Raw genomic sequence first — 15,117 nt, forward strand, 5'->3', positions numbered from 1 at the left:
AATGTTCCCCTCTGGCTGTGCAGACAGAGCTACTTGTGTTTCCCTATGGCAACGCGGTGTTGTGTCAGTAAACACCCAGGCGGAGAGGTGCTCTCTGCCAGGGCTCTGGGAAAGAGCTGGTCACGGGAGAAGGAGATGTCATTGTCATCTCGGCCTTGGCTGGGCCGCCTCGCTTGCTGTTTTTCCACACCTTGAAGTCAACAGTTCCCCTGAAATCTACCTGATCTCACAGGCCATGAGTCATCGCCCCAGCTGGCATCCAGGGGCCCCAGGCAGTGCCGCCCTCCCCCTGGCAGTGCAGGTCGTTTTGGGCCCTTCCTCTTTCCGCATTGTCAAGAATCTTCCTTCCTTCCGAGGAACGCCGGGCACTGCAAGCACTGGGAACTGGCCAGCCGGTTGACACAGCCCTGGTGGTGATATGGGCTCGGGAGAAGCTGGAAGGTGCCAGGCTGGGAGCTCATCTCCTTCAGTGGGTTAATCCTGCGTTTTAGCAGAAACTAGACCAAAAGCAGACGCAGTGCCAGGCCAAATGTTTTCTTCCACGTCGAGAACTTTTAATGCTGACACAATTCTTGATTTGAATTTTAGCTGCAACTGACATTAATAATGAACAGCTTATAAATGTCCATCTGTACTTTTCATTGAAAACAATTTACAGACACTAGGGCCTCAGTCTAACATCTCAACAGATGGACACATTACAGGTAGGCTGATATAACAGCCCTGTATCTTAACCACTGGACCGGCTGTCCTCCTGGTGTGACAGTCCTGTATCTTAACCACTGGACCGGCTGTCCTCCTGGTGTGACAGTCCTGTATCAGCTGGAACAGTTGTCTTTCTGATAGCAAAGATTGTCACTGTATTATTTCTTATTGCCATCTGCCTCAAAATTGTTTATATCATGGCAATCAGGTGGAATGCACTTACTGTTTCTGCAGTGACTTGCAACTGCACCTCTTGCAGACAGAATAGAAATAAAGAGCACAAACGAACAGAGTACAGTATACTGCACACAGGCTGCAAGATTCTACAACTATTACCATGATGAAGAATTTCTCATGGACAGGGCACAGAACTTAACCTTCCTCTGTGAAATCAGATCATTTCAGGTGACTTTGCTGTACAGTACAGTGAGACCTGCCCTGCCCTGCTCAGGAGGAAATCTTCATCATGAAAGTACCCTGGCCAGAGGGTTCACTTGTGTCCTTTCTTCTACTTCGACTATCAATCGCCTCTTCCAGCAGAAACAGGGGACAGTCTGCAGCCCGAAAGAGGGGAGGGAAAGATTAAATCCGGGTTCTGTAGTTGTTCCTGGGTAATTGCACCCTCCAGGATCCCCAGCTCTGGAACACCTAGAGAACTCACATTCAAATGTTCAAAGGATTCATGAAAGACCGGGTATTTGCATCAAAGGGCTGCAAATAAAAAAAACTATCTGTGGGAATGTCAAGTTTGCAGAACCGACAGACACAAATTTCAGGCAAATTTGAATCTTCACAGGCTTTCTGGGGTGCACCCAAAGAGGTGTCTCTGATGACCCCGATTTGGGAATTGCTCGGTGTGGGTGTGTTACAGGGCTGTGCTTCCCTTGGACCAAGTAACCACTTTGTTGGGGGTGTTTCTTACGAACATCACAGTCTTGATCAAAGGCTGACAGAGATGAGCAGGTTTGTTGCATCAGCTGTGCTGTGGACTGTCAGCACAATGAAACCATCGACATCCTCACACCCCAGCTCCCCAGTCCTACTACCAGAGAGAGGCAGCTGCAATCTCTGTTTGTAAAATGCACAGAATTACTCATTTATACTGGTCTGCCGGCCTTCAGGGCTGAGAAGGAGGGACAAAGGCAATGCAGCGTGTGTTCAGAAATCCACACGCGTCAGGGGAACTGTCTTCTGTAACGCCACCAGCCTGGCAGTGCCAACAGCACAGCTCGGGCATTGGAGAGGGCACACCACAGCTCTCACAGGGTACACAAAATACACAAAAAAATAATAGCAGTGCAAAATAAAACTTCTGCAAAAGAATAATGATAAAAATAACCCGGCCTCTCTGCATTGCTGTACGTAAAAGTGCATTCTGTCACAGTTTAGTCATCTTCAACTTACAGTGATGTGCCTAGATCTTGCAGCTGTAGGATATAGTGGATCTGTCAGCGAGAACCCGCTGGCACCCTGATGCAGATCTCCTCTTCTCTGTCAGGGACAGCCAGTCCCATTCCACACACCCGGAAGCATGCAGGGATCGCCTGTGGATCCTGGGAACGCCATGTTCACAAGCCCAGCCACCCACCCTAATCCTAGTCCTTGCACTAACCCTAATACTGATCCCTACACCAGCCCTAATTCTAACCACAACCCCAAAACTCAGCTCCAGTGAGATTGGACCTTACCTTGTCCCCTAACCATGACCCTGATGCCAACCTCTCTCCTATCGGTACCTCTAACTGTACCCCTTCTCCAGTAACCCCTGCTCTCCTGAGTCTTCTGTTTCTAGGGAGAAGACACAATATACCTTGCAAAAAAGGACACTTGTTTTCTGTACCTTGAAATTCTTGTTTGGCTAAAAGCCGCAACGTCATTTTCGCCCTGCTTTCGGACACAGCAGAGAGCTATTTTTCACGAGCTAATTGGCACTTTGAAAACACAAAAGAGCCTTTGTTTCTTTTCATTCTTGAAACGACGCCTCTTTGAGCGTGCGACGCACGAGCTTTCTCTTCCCTGATAAAAACCAGAGATTAGGGTTTGCAGCTCCCCTGTGACAGAGAACTGCGAGAGCACGGAATGTGAGCAGCCCCAGGAGATTTTCACCCAAACCATTGTGCTTTGAATAGAAAATATGGTGTGACTCACTTTTCTGGTCTCAAACTGTTACCCAGAGGTAAAAACGAATTTCTTGACTGCAGCTTCTCTTGCAATGACTTCAAACGATGCCAGAAATACAAAAACACACCAGAATTTTCTTATTAACAAATGACACAAAAAACCTGCCACTTCTGGGATGTGGTAGCGAGCTCATATTCGTATTCCAAACCCCCACAAAACTGGTCGAAAGAGAGGTGAGAGCTGAGCAGCACATGTTTTGACAGCGGGTTTGATCGCCAAAGTCCGCAAAGTGGAGACCAGAGCAGGGGTGTTCTTGAGGAGGCTGCTTCCCAGTCCAGCTCCGATCCTACACCTTGAGCATCAATCACTCGATCTTCACTGTGTGCATTACTTGCCACAGAAATCCTCACCTCTCCCTGCCAGTGCCAAAGCACAGAAAGATCAAGAGAACTGTGCAGTCCTGATATGAGAATACCCCAGAAAATCTATGCACAGGTAAGCAAAACACATAGTTATAGCCAATTAGTTTTTTAGGACTAAGAGAATCCTATAAAACAAAAACAAAATATAAAACATATTTATTGCTTATAAATGGTTCTGAGGCTGCAATAGTGAACACTCAGCTAGCAGGGACTTTGAGCTGGGCTGCACTCTGTCAGAAAAGAGACTGATCGGGGGCGCGTGAGGTTTTAGGTACATCAGATTCAGACCGGCGAGCTCATGATCCTGTAGAGCTCAGGCTCAGCACAAATGGAGGAGCTCCATTCTTCTCAATCTTCCCCACCCTCTACAGTGTGTCTAGGTATGCTGTTCCAGGCATCCACCACTCTCAGGGTAAAGAAGTGCCTTCTGCTTTTAACCTTAATGCACGCTCTCTGAATTTCCACTTGTGTTCCCCAGGTCCTTGTCACGCTGATGATCCAAAAGAGATTAATTTTGCAAGATTGTTTCGAAGAAATCTAACCTATGAACAGGACCCAGTCCTGACGGACAGGAATAAAGCGGTCAGTATAGTGCATTAGTTGGGAAGGCAGAGGTAAAATGTGTTTCTTGAAGCTCATATTTCTCTCTATATACAGTATAATTCTCATTAATTTACTGTGTGTAATATTCAAATAAAGAATTTAAAAGCAGTTTTAGTCATGTGACCAGACGATTTGGATTTTCTGCAAAATGAACAGCTAGCTGATCTGCAGTGCTTGCATGCACACTCAAATAAACACAAGCATGCACACACATGAACAAACACAAGCATGCACACACATGAACAAACACAAGCATGCACATACACAAACACAAGCATGCACACACATGAACAAACACAAGCACGCACACACATGAACAAACACACACACGAACAAACACAAGCACACACACACATGAACAAACACAAGCAAACACAAGCATGCACACGTGCACACAAAAGCTCAAACAAACATGCATGCACATGCACACAACAAAATCCAGCTTCCCTTTACCATACATCAGATGAGACAGACAGACAGTGAACGCCGAGCTGTGGAAGAAAAAAACAGGATAACAGGTTAATACCCAGAAGGAGAAAAACCTGAGTCTCTTTCCCCCTGGAGTGCAGTGTGTAAGTGGTAAATGTGGCCTTTCACACAGAAATCATGTCATATCCCTGAGCAAACCTGCATGACAAAGAAAAACTATGGGCAAGAGAAGACATGTCTTCTTAAGGAAAGATGGACATCCTGACAGGGAGAAACATCAAGGGTTCTGAGCATTCATAGAAACTTATCACCTACAACTGCAGCAAATTCACAAAGGTATTATTAGGAAACAGAATCTTTTTTGCAGCATTTTTGCAAAATTCCACATGCTGCTCATGCCTTGGAGAGGGTGAAAATCACAGACAGGCAAGGGGAGTAGTACAGCATTTGCAACAGGATGTGCAATTCTGTCCCAGTCCTCTTGTACAGCCTGGACAAGCACGGGCCTGTTCACTGGTCTCTCATCCCTAGATGGCACAAATCATCCCAGCTCATCCCACAACTGTTTGGTAGTTTTCAGTTGTGGTGAGGAGAGCGTCCACGGCAGAACTCTCACATTCACATCTCATCCGCCACACGAGGAGGAGCATGTCGTCCTGCTGGGGTGTTGACACTTCAGGATGAGCCCACAGGAAGTGAGGTCATGTCAGGAAGAGCTCACAGGACGTGAGGTCCCAGGACTTGATCAAGGTGGTGTGCTGTCTGATTGCCATCAATTACTGCAACTGGAGGTCTGTAGACACTCCTGGCCAGACCTTGGACCTCCTCGATGACCTTGATGAGCAGCAGTGACTGGTGTGCTGTCATTGACGGACAGCGTTCGGCTGTTATGTCTTGCCAGGCTGACGTGCCCTAGAGTGAGAGACAGCGTGCTCGTTTATTACAGCCTGCAGCAGTACCGATGGTGTGAAGGCCGTGCTCTGTTGAAAGTGGGGCATTTTGGTGCCATTCTGTTTTTATTGAATGACATCCAGAAGGTTAGCTCAGCACACTGCCTGTGCCCAAAAAGCTCTCACTAAAGAGGTGATTTAGTGTTCATGAGAAGACGTCTCTCCAGTGTATCACGCTCAGTCAGGAATGATTAATTCATCAAACTGCCAAAAAAACATTTAATCAATATCTAAAATCCGTAAACATAATTTTTCTGCAAAAATTTAATAATACGTTTCTATTGATGCTCAGCATAAATAGGAGACTCACTGGAAGGGCTCGGGACAGCCTTTTGATCATGGCAGACCGAGATAATCACTTCTGCATCAGAAAAGTGTTAAAAGACACCTTTTGGCACCTGCAGTCGGACAGATGTGGTTCCTAGACAAGCTGGTGGGTGCAGCATTTGTGCTTCTCCTGCAGGAATGACCACTTCCTGCAGGCTCAGCTATGCAGGAAGTCTCTATCGGCAGTGCATGCTGACACTGAGCAGGCATTTAACGCAGAGCGTTAGCACAGATATCTCCATATGGTGTCCGAGAGGTTAAACACAAAATCTGCTTTCCTCCTTGTCGCATCCAAGTGTTTTGTTGGTTGAGATACAAGTCCTCATTTTTTAGTTTTCTTTTAATTCTCGGTAGCTTCCTTGACAGATTTGCATTAATTAAGGCCTTGCTGTCAGGCGAGTGATTTATTTATTTTTATTATAAATGTTGTCTGATGTAAGAGATTAGGATTAGGATTATTTCATAACAGCGGAACGCTTGCTTCTCATTAACTTCAACCGAATATGCAAATCCACATTGCTCATTAACTCACGTGACAAGAGAGATCAGTTCACAACATGACTGAGGAACTGAAACTGAAATCCAGTTCTTCCTGAGCAAATGAAAGAGCTCAAACCAGAGGAGGTCATTCGGCTATCTAAGATGATTGGGTGGGAAGTAATTCCCAGCATCCCTTGTCCCAGGTTCCTGATGGACCCCAGGGTATCAGCTTCTAAAAGGATGGCTGGGATCGTTCAGTTGTAATCATAGCAGACTTACAAGACACCTCACAGAGCGATAAACTGAACAGGAGACATTATCTGTCAGACGTCTTGCTTGCTGTGCCCTGAAATCACACGCAGGGGTGCAGCAGATTCTGAGGGAGGGAGGGAGGGGGTCCTCTGGGGCAGATGTCTGAACTCTTGAAACCACTACTAACACCCTCCCCCTTCTGCACATATATTAAACCAACCTGTCACGGACGTCCAAAGGGACTAACCGTGGGGAGCAGGAGAGCAGAAAAAGACCCATATGCGTAGCGGCGAGACGGGAAAAAGGCCCGGGCTCATAGTGCAAAGAGTTCAGGAATGCCGTATAGAAACCTATGCCCTCAGGGAGCGGACGTGGGGCGCCCTGGTGCTAGGCGGGTCTCAGGACATCCGAACGTCAATGCTGAGCGAGGACAGAGTGCAAGACCCGGAAATATATAGCCCAAGGGAAAGAGAGGGACAGGAAGGACTGCAGACCGGAAACTAGGGACAGGACAGAGAAGGAGCGCCCCCTGGCTGCAGAGGGCGTGACACAACCTCTACACGTTTGTTAGGCTTGGTGTGACAAACACAACCCCCTGGCTGACGAACAGTCCAGTGCAGTATAGCCCAGTGAGATCAGGGTAAAAGTGCAGCGCAGTGCAGTATAGCCCAGTGAGATCAGGGTAAAAGTGCAGTGCAGTAAAGCTGAGTGAAATCACGGTAAACGCATAGTGCAGTGCAGTAATAGCTTAGTAACATCGGGGTAAAAGTATGGTCCAGTGCAGTAAAGCCCCATGAGATCAGGCTAAAAGCACAGTAAAGCCCAGTGAGATCAGGGTAGAAGCACAGTCCAGTGCAGTAAAGCCCAGTGCGATGAGGCTAAAAGCACAGTCCAGTCAAGTAAAGCCCAGTGAGATCAGGATAGAAGCACAGTCCAGTGTAGTAAAGCCCAGTGCAGTAAAGCCTAGCGAAACCGCGGAAAAAGCAGAAATCCAACGAGCTCATGGTAATTCGAGAGTAAAACAGGTCCATACAAACTGCGGATAACTAGGCACATTGACAGCAGTTTATAATCAAGCTCAGCCGGGGGGAAAGCTGGGACAGAGAGCATGGCAGGTTAACTTAAAATCCTTCCCGGCTGCTGAAAGAATGAGTCGGACCCTGTTTCCCTGCAGACCCGATCCAGACACATACTCTCCGTTCACCGTTAGTAAAGATCGCGCGCAGAGCTGCAGGAGAAGGGGAACACGCACATACCGTCAGGTACGCCGATACTGGCCAGGATATTACCTCTCACATAGAGAGCCCGCAAACCCCCAGATGAGCTACAGTAGCTACATTTTACACCAAAGGGTTCAAACTCTGCTGGGCGGGGACTATGCAATCAAGTAAAATAACAAAAGAACATCCAACACAGGAGAGCGCGCTCCTTATGGGAGTGCTGTACCTTCACTACTTTATTGGACTGCAAACCTTTTCTTAAAAGGAAAATTGGAGCGCAATTCTGCCCTGTGTTGCAGTAAATACTAGTTGCCTGTTTCTAGACCAAGCCCTGTTTGCTTTGAGCGCGGAGTGCGCAGGAGCGCGATGATCGCCCCGTGTCCACCCGCACAGCCTCACGGCGTGAAGGGTGACCGTCCGTAGGAGAAAAAGATTCGTTACTGCGCTCCGACCAGACGTCCTGAGCTGGTCATTTACGGTCCCGAACGTTTTCCCAGCCCGTAAACCACCCTCGACCACACAAAGACACGCTGCCTACTCTGAGAAAGTTACATATTGAAAATCTTGGAGGTTAATTTAAAGACAGCCGGAGCGCTGGCGAACTTTAGTGCGCATCTGGAGCGGAGGGACATAGAACAGCGCTTCATCAAAGCAACAGCAACCGCTAGAATACTGATAATACGGGTTGTATTATATTGAGAATGATAAAATATCTACAAGCCGTGCAGGTTCAGCAGAGAATGCGGGAAACGCGGTTTTTCGATGTTTATCCGCCCGTTCTGCAGCTCGGGCGCCGTATTTCTTAAGCCTTCAGCACCTGTATTTCGTGTTCCTCTCTCTTGTCCCGTAAGTCAGAGCTCCTACAGAAAGAGCTCTAGGGTAGCTCCGGCGGAAACGCTCTTTCGGGGAGAGATGTGGTGACGGTGTGCTCAGAGGGGACCGGGGCTCCTGCGGGTCTTCGGAAACACGAACCTGTCTGTGGGCTGACATGAGCACGTATATAATTATTATTATTGTTGTTGTTGCAATTATAGCTATAATAATATAATATGTTATAATAATACAATGTATTATATTGCTATAATAATAGCAATATAGCAATAATAGCTATATTATAGCTCAGACTATTATTATTATGATGATAATAGTAATAATAATAATAATGCTCAGACAATCCATTTTATTATTATTATTGACAGTGAAAAATAAAGGCAGTCGTAAGTGCAAATGTTATTGCTACAGTATATATATATATTCCTGGACTTCGAAGACAGAAAACTGAAATTTCACAGCAGCCGAGCGCCGAGCGTCCGCGCTTGTTTCAGATGTGACCCTGTTCTGTTGGGCGGGGGGGTGTGGAGGAGTCCTGGGTCTCAGAGCGGAGCGGGAGCGGGAGGGACAGCCCAGCTGCCGTCGTGCCCGCCCCGGCCCGAGCGGTACTCCCCTCCGGGGCCTGTCTGGCGCGGCTCCCCGGCCAATCGGGTCGCGCCGGGGCGAGGCCAGCGGAGTATATATCCTGCCACCAGGCGGGCGAGGAGGTCACCAGCGCCAGGAGAGTCGCCACACGCTCAGCCTGTAGCAGTCTCGACTTCTGAGAGCTGTTGGAAACAAGCATCGCCTTTCGCTTCGCTCCAGAAACCTCCCCGTTTCATCTTCAGATTCCGTTCGTCGACATCTCTAGCCTTTACGACAGGAGACATGGTTCACGTCCAGCGCCAGCAGCAGCGGTTTTCCAGCTCCTCTTTCTCCGGGTTCGGCGGAAGCGGGTTCCGCCGGTCCGTGGCTGCGGGCTCGGGTTCGGGCTCGGGCTCGGTGCGGCTGGGCAGGTCCGTGGCTCAGATGAGCAGCACCAGCTTCGGGGGCGCCGCGGGGGCGGGCGGCCTGGGCCTGGGGTTCGGGAGCGGTTCGGGGGCTGGCACCGGCTCGGGGTTTGCCTTCGGGGCTGGCGGTAGCGCCGGGTACGGGTACGGGGCGGGAGGCGGCCTGGGTGGGGGCGCTGGCGCTGGGGCGGGCGCGGGTGGTAGGTTCGGGTACGGGTTCGGGGCTGGTGCTGGGGCTGGTGCTGGCGCTGGCGGGGAAGCCGGCGGGGAAGGCAGCATCATATTCATGGGGAACGAGAAGCAGCTGATGCATGGGCTGAACGACCGCCTGGCCGCCTACCTGGAGAAGGTGAGGACCCTGGAGGCCACCAACAAGGAGCTGGAGGAGAAGCTGCGCAACTTCACGGTGTCCAAGGTGCAGACCCACGACCTGTCCGCCTACGACGCCCAGCTGAAGCCGCTGAGAGAGCAGGTACCGCAGTCTTCCTCGCAGTCCTTCCCTTTCCCAAAAGACAGATCTCTGCGCAGCGCATTTCCGCCCCTCTGGCTCGGGTGGTCCCGCAGAAACCTGTTGCAAGAGCTAAGCTGCTTGAGCTGCCTTCACACACACATGGCGGCGTTCACTTGTGAGCGCGCGGGCCGGGCAATACAGACTGCCCGTGTGCGAGGAGAGCCGAATTCCCGCACACAGCGTTTTGTTGAAAAAATGTGTATCATCGCGGAATGGATCCACGCTCATTCCGAGAACAGGGCTTCATCGTGCTCGGATTGACCCAAGGCAGGCGCGACCCGCGTTTTCCCGAACCACGAGTCAGTCAAACCGTTATACCCGAAAAGGAGCACGCTCGTGTTTCTGTGGTCGCAGGGATTAGCCGTATTTAAACAAGGCTGCCTGCCAGCTGTAATTCGCTTTGTGTGGGTAATACCCAGCGCTAGTTCATTGTAATCCTGACTGATGCGTCTGGAAGGCGCTATCTGCATAGTCCTGGCATGCTGCCCCAACCCGACCTTCTCTTTAAAACGCCTTTACAAGTTTTTAAAAGAAACGTGTGGCTGTGCAGGCACGCATTTAGAAATACTGCGCGCAACAGTGCTGGTTTAGATAGTTCTGTGGCGTCACTTTGATGAATCGATGACTGATATCCAGCTTCTTTTCTTGCTCAGTATGCAAGCGGTTTGAATCATTCTGCACCTAGACACAGAGGTACCGTACACAGACGACAGCATGCCTGTGTTACCGTCTGCCTGTGTTACTGTGTTACAGTCGTCCTACAGCCTGTGCCCTGTCCTTCCTAGACTTGTCTCATTGTTCGCTCCTCCTCCTCCCTGTACAGATCCTGGCTCTTATCCAGGAGAACTCCCACCTGGCCCTGGAGATTGACAACTCCAAGCTGGCCGCTGATGACTTCCGGAGCAAGTGAGTAGGAAAAAAAAAGGGAGAAAGAAGAGGTTACCCTGCAGAACTGACTCTGCAAAAAGATCACCAACGCCGCTTCTTTACGCGAAGAGTTGTGGGGGTGGGGGACAAGCTGCCCGGTCATGTCACTGGCTTCTCTCGGTCAGTTTGCCACTAGCAGATCTGCAGGGACACTCGGCACACAACTGCATGCAGCTGTAGGTCTCGCAAGACACGACCAAAACACACTCAAGCTACTGCAGAGCCCGGACTCCTGCATGTCAGGGGTGATCCCGTGGGGCCTGATGTTCACCCTCCAGTGGGTCTTCCTCCGTGAACGAGCGTGATGCCCCCCCAGTCTCTGAGCGTGCAGCATGTAATGTCAGTTGCCGCCCGTCATCCACCGTAGGGGGGTCTCAAAGGTCCGCAGACCACTTAAACCAAGTCACAGATGCGGAGGACCACCTATGCCTACGTCCGCTTCTTACCCTGTAAAATTCATCACCTATTAATGTACTGAAAATAACTGATATCGAATTCAATTTCATGACAGTACTAATATTTTTACGAACAAAATTGCAAAGTTTGCAAATGTTTTTTTATTGCTTAAAAAGTTAACGTGAGGAATGGAGTGGCTAAGACTTGCTTAAAGAAAGATGACTTTGTCAGTCCGCGGACCACCTGGCGCGCGCTGGTGGACCACCACTGCTCTAGAGGACACAGCCATGCCTGTCCCTGCCTGCCCAGGTACGAGACCGAGTACAGCCTCCGGCAGGCGGTGGAGACCGACATCAATGGGCTGAAGGGCCTGAAGAAGGAGTACGAGATCACGCAGAGCACCCTGCTGCAGGACGTGGAGGCGCTGAAGGAGGAGATGGACTTCCTGCGCAAGAACCACGGGGAGGTGAGGCGAGACCATGGGGAGCAGGGAGAGGGGGGTTCGGCAGAGTCGGGGGTGGGGTGACAGAGTTGGGGCGCTGACCCCCGTGTAACCTGTGGCGACAGGAGCTGGCGAACCTGCGGGACGAGATGTCCGGCACCGTGCACGTGGACCTGCAGGCCATCACCGGGGTCGACCTCAGCCGCGTCCTGGAGGACATCCGCTCCGAGTACGAGGCCGTGGTGCGCCGCAACCAGGACGACGCCGAGAGGTGGTTCCTGAAACAGGTGGGCCGGTCTTTAACCCCCCCACACCTCCCACCAACAGTCTTCCAACGGGTGGGCTGGTCTTTAACCCCCCCACACTTCCCCTGTGTGGCCACATTGCCTCCCCCGATCACCAGCAAGCACGCAGCCATCGCTGGTCCCAACATCCGGCCCCAAAAAGTCCAGAAAAACTCCATAGACTGAAACTATATACTGTAAATGCTCCTGCTCTGGTTTGAATGTTAAAGTTTTACTTTACGCTTAAAACAACGGAGCTGTGTTTTGAAGAATGCAAGCTGGTGGACCAGAGGCGCCTGAGTTTCCCACCAGGCGACAGGCTCCAGGTCCCCATTCTCCGTGCCCATGTGGACACTGGTTCCGGACCCTTGTCAGGGTCACCCTCATTGGCCACGCCCCCACTGACCACACCCTCACTGGGCACACCCATGTAGACCACGCCCCCACTGGCCACACCCTCATTGGGCACACCCATGTAGACTACGCCCCCACTGGCCACACCCTCATTGGGCACGCCCGTGCAGGCCACACCCTCACACTTCCTGCTCTCGCCCTACGCAGGCGGGGATCACGCAGGAGATGGATGCTCAGAGCACGCAGATGGTGAAGACGGACCAGACTGAGTTCACCGAGCTGCGCCGCTCATCGCAAAGCCTGAGTGCCGAGCTGGAGGCCCTCAGGGTTTCGGTAAGAGGCGCAGGAGCTATGCAGCTGGTGTCTCCTTGGTGACAGGGCCCCCAGGAAGTCTACCTCTCGCTTGAAGCAAAGCGCTGTGTGTCAGCGTCTGGTCTTGCACAATCTCTTCTGCTTCATTTCTTTCTAGATGCAGCTGATGTGGTTGGACAGCTCTTCATCAATTTGTAATTCAGTAATGTCATGTACTATTTACACACACACTGCCTATTTAAATGCCTTGGGGCAACCTTGTTGTGAAAGGCTCTATATAAAAATACATTGAATTGAATTAACTTAACAAGGGTTTTCTTAAAGAAAGACCAATGTGTTTGTGCCTGTCCCTTTTCTGGGCTCAGTTTTGCACTATAATTATATTTCAGTGGTACTTCCTAATACATTCCTGTCAATACCTATTAAACCAAAGAAAGGCAGAGAGGTAAAATTCTACAAGAGGAATTGCACATCTATTAGTTGCTAAGACATTTCTTTTGTCCATCTGTCCCAGAAAATGTCCCTGGAGGAGAGGCTGTCGATGACGAACGCCCGGTACCAGTCAGAGCTGCAGCAATACGCGGTGATGGTGGGCGGCGTCGAGGAGGAGCTGTCATCGATCCGCGAAAGCATCACCCTGCAGTCCCAGGAGTACCAGAGCCTGCTCAACCTGAAGATGAAGCTGGAGATGGAGATCGCCACCTACAAGCAGCTGCTGGAGGGGGTGGAGTCAGGCACGGGAGGCGGGGCAAGGTGCGTCCTGATTGGTCAGCAGGGGGTGGGAGGCGGAGCGTCCTCTCAGACCTGCTGGCCCCCACAGGAAAAGAGGAAAGACTGGATCTGTAGTTTCATTTTTCTGTTGAGGTTGAGTTAAAAAAGCGTAGTCGATTTTTTTTGGAAGCAGGACACCAGCGCCAGCGGCTGTGCAAGTTTGGACGTGTCAGTTTGGAAGGTGTCGTACTTAAAATGAATCCATCTGAAATCGGGATTTAAAACCAGAAAACAGTTTCCGTTGATGAAGCCAGTTAAGTAACTAGCCTGTTTTTGCTCCTTTTAGCGTCACCAGCAAATCGAGCACCACGACTTTGAGCAGTTCGAACGGGTCGAGCAGCTCAAACTCTACGAGCAGTACCACCACCACCACCACCACCAGGGTGGTGAAAGGTAAGAGCCGTTCGCCTCGAGAGCTGGAAAAGAATGGGCCCGAAAACACTATTAAGGCAGATACACAGTGCTCCCCAGTGTCCAGCTCTGCCCCACTTGACCTCTGACTTCGTTTGTTGAATAATTTATTTTTTAAGCATTTAAGTGACCCGTGTTGCTGTTAGTGGTGTTGGTAGACCAGTAGGTGGCGCTCTTCCCTCTGGCCCAGAATTTCTGCACCTGTGCCCCAGCATGGTGACCGAGTCTGTTGTCCTGATGGCACATTAAACAGAGGACCTGACCTAATGTTGTCTCCCTCTTCCCCCTGCAGAGGAAACCACCCAGGTCGATTCCTGAGCTGTCCGCGGATGTGCGCCGTAGCGACACCGAGGTCTTAGTGGAGCCAGCCTGATGGAGAGCGGCTTCTTCTACCGATGAGCAGTAAAAAATAAAGAGAGCCTGGGCTCAGTTTCATGGCAGTGCTTGGTCTGTGGTTTTTCTTTCCTCCTGCATGGTGGCTCAAGGACAGGTTCCACATGAGCGATTTAGTGACCAGTAGCTGCAGGCGCACAGAGGCAGGGCGTTTCCCCTTTGGATCAGAACTGGTTGTTCCGTCACCCCTGGGGCCTGGCTAGGGAAAACAAAGAAGGTCCAAGTCAAAACCTTGATCCAGGGGTCACCACGTGGACACCCCTCCACCCTCCCCTAAACAATAAATGCACGAGAAAGCTAACAGGGCAGGTGTGGTCCTGACCGGTGCAGCGCTGGCCCATGCAGAGACCTTGCACTGGGTGTGCTGACTTCAGAGTCTCAATCACCCATCATTCCAGTAACATTGCCCACTGCCGCACGCCATGGTCAGCTCTCTCTGGATTGGCATCAGGCAATGAACCCCTGGAGGGCAGCAGTGGCTAAACCATGCCAGGATGATCGTTTCCACCTCCGAAGCAGGTGCAGATGGCTCAGCTGAAGGTTCATTAGAATTAAAGACAACCATCACTTCAGGTCTTCAGTACTTGGTGCCCTGTGTTATGCCAGGTACTATATAAAGAAATGCTGATCAGGCTGGAGAGACGTATGAGTGCACAGGGAGGGGAGGTGCCCAGGCAGGGCTGACCCACGCTCTGAGAAACATGCTCTCTGCCCGTCTGCACAGTGTCTCACCTCTCCAGTGTGAAACCTGTCGCTGGGGCTCAGGATCCTGTTTCAGAGATGCTGTCAGAAAGCAGATCCCATTCCTCTGCCCTCAATGAGGATTTAAAGCTACAGCCCTGAAGCTGGATACTCTGCGCTTGTTCAGAGTCTCGCCCGAAAGCCTGAAGTCATGGAAGCCCTGTGTGTGACTGCATGGCCTGAAAAGGTTTTGCGTGCTGTACGCCCGTTCCTGAAGGGGATGTGTAAATAATAGCTGTACATTGT

General features: G+C 50.6%; 1 protein-coding gene across 1 annotated transcript; it reads left to right on the forward strand.

Annotated features, from left to right (window-relative positions):
* The first annotated feature begins 9,034 nt into the window (after positions 1-9,034).
* Positions 9,035-14,177, forward strand: LOC148650025 (keratin, type I cytoskeletal 19-like). Its single transcript, XM_088603385.1, has 8 exons — positions 9,035-9,801; positions 10,664-10,746; positions 11,473-11,629; positions 11,731-11,892; positions 12,451-12,576; positions 13,070-13,308; positions 13,613-13,719; positions 14,030-14,177. The coding sequence occupies exons 1-8, from the start codon at positions 9,208-9,210 to the stop codon at positions 14,053-14,055; spliced, it is 1,494 nt and encodes a 497-aa protein (XP_088459511.1). The 5' UTR covers positions 9,035-9,207; the 3' UTR covers positions 14,056-14,177.
* Positions 14,178-15,117: the final 940 nt, after the last annotated feature.

This window comes from Lepisosteus platostomus, chromosome 13, assembly GCF_059453375.1.
Source record: "Lepisosteus platostomus isolate fLepPlt1 chromosome 13, fLepPlt1.hap1, whole genome shotgun sequence".
NCBI lineage: Eukaryota > Metazoa > Chordata > Actinopteri > Semionotiformes > Lepisosteidae > Lepisosteus > Lepisosteus platostomus.

What these genes read in the sequence shown, in the direction of transcription:
- LOC148650025 (XM_088603385.1), top strand. Translation starts at nt 9,208, where the DNA reads ATGGTTCACGTCCAGCGCCAGCAGCAGCGGTTTTCCAGCTCCTCTTTC. An exon ending in TGAAGCCGCTGAGAGAGCAG is followed by an intron (nt 9,802 to 10,663) that starts GTACCGCAGTCT and finishes CTCCCTGTACAG; the next exon opens with ATCCTGGCTCTTATCCAGGA. An exon ending in CACCACCAGGGTGGTGAAAG is followed by an intron (nt 13,720 to 14,029) that starts GTAAGAGCCGTT and finishes TTCCCCCTGCAG; the next exon opens with AGGAAACCACCCAGGTCGAT.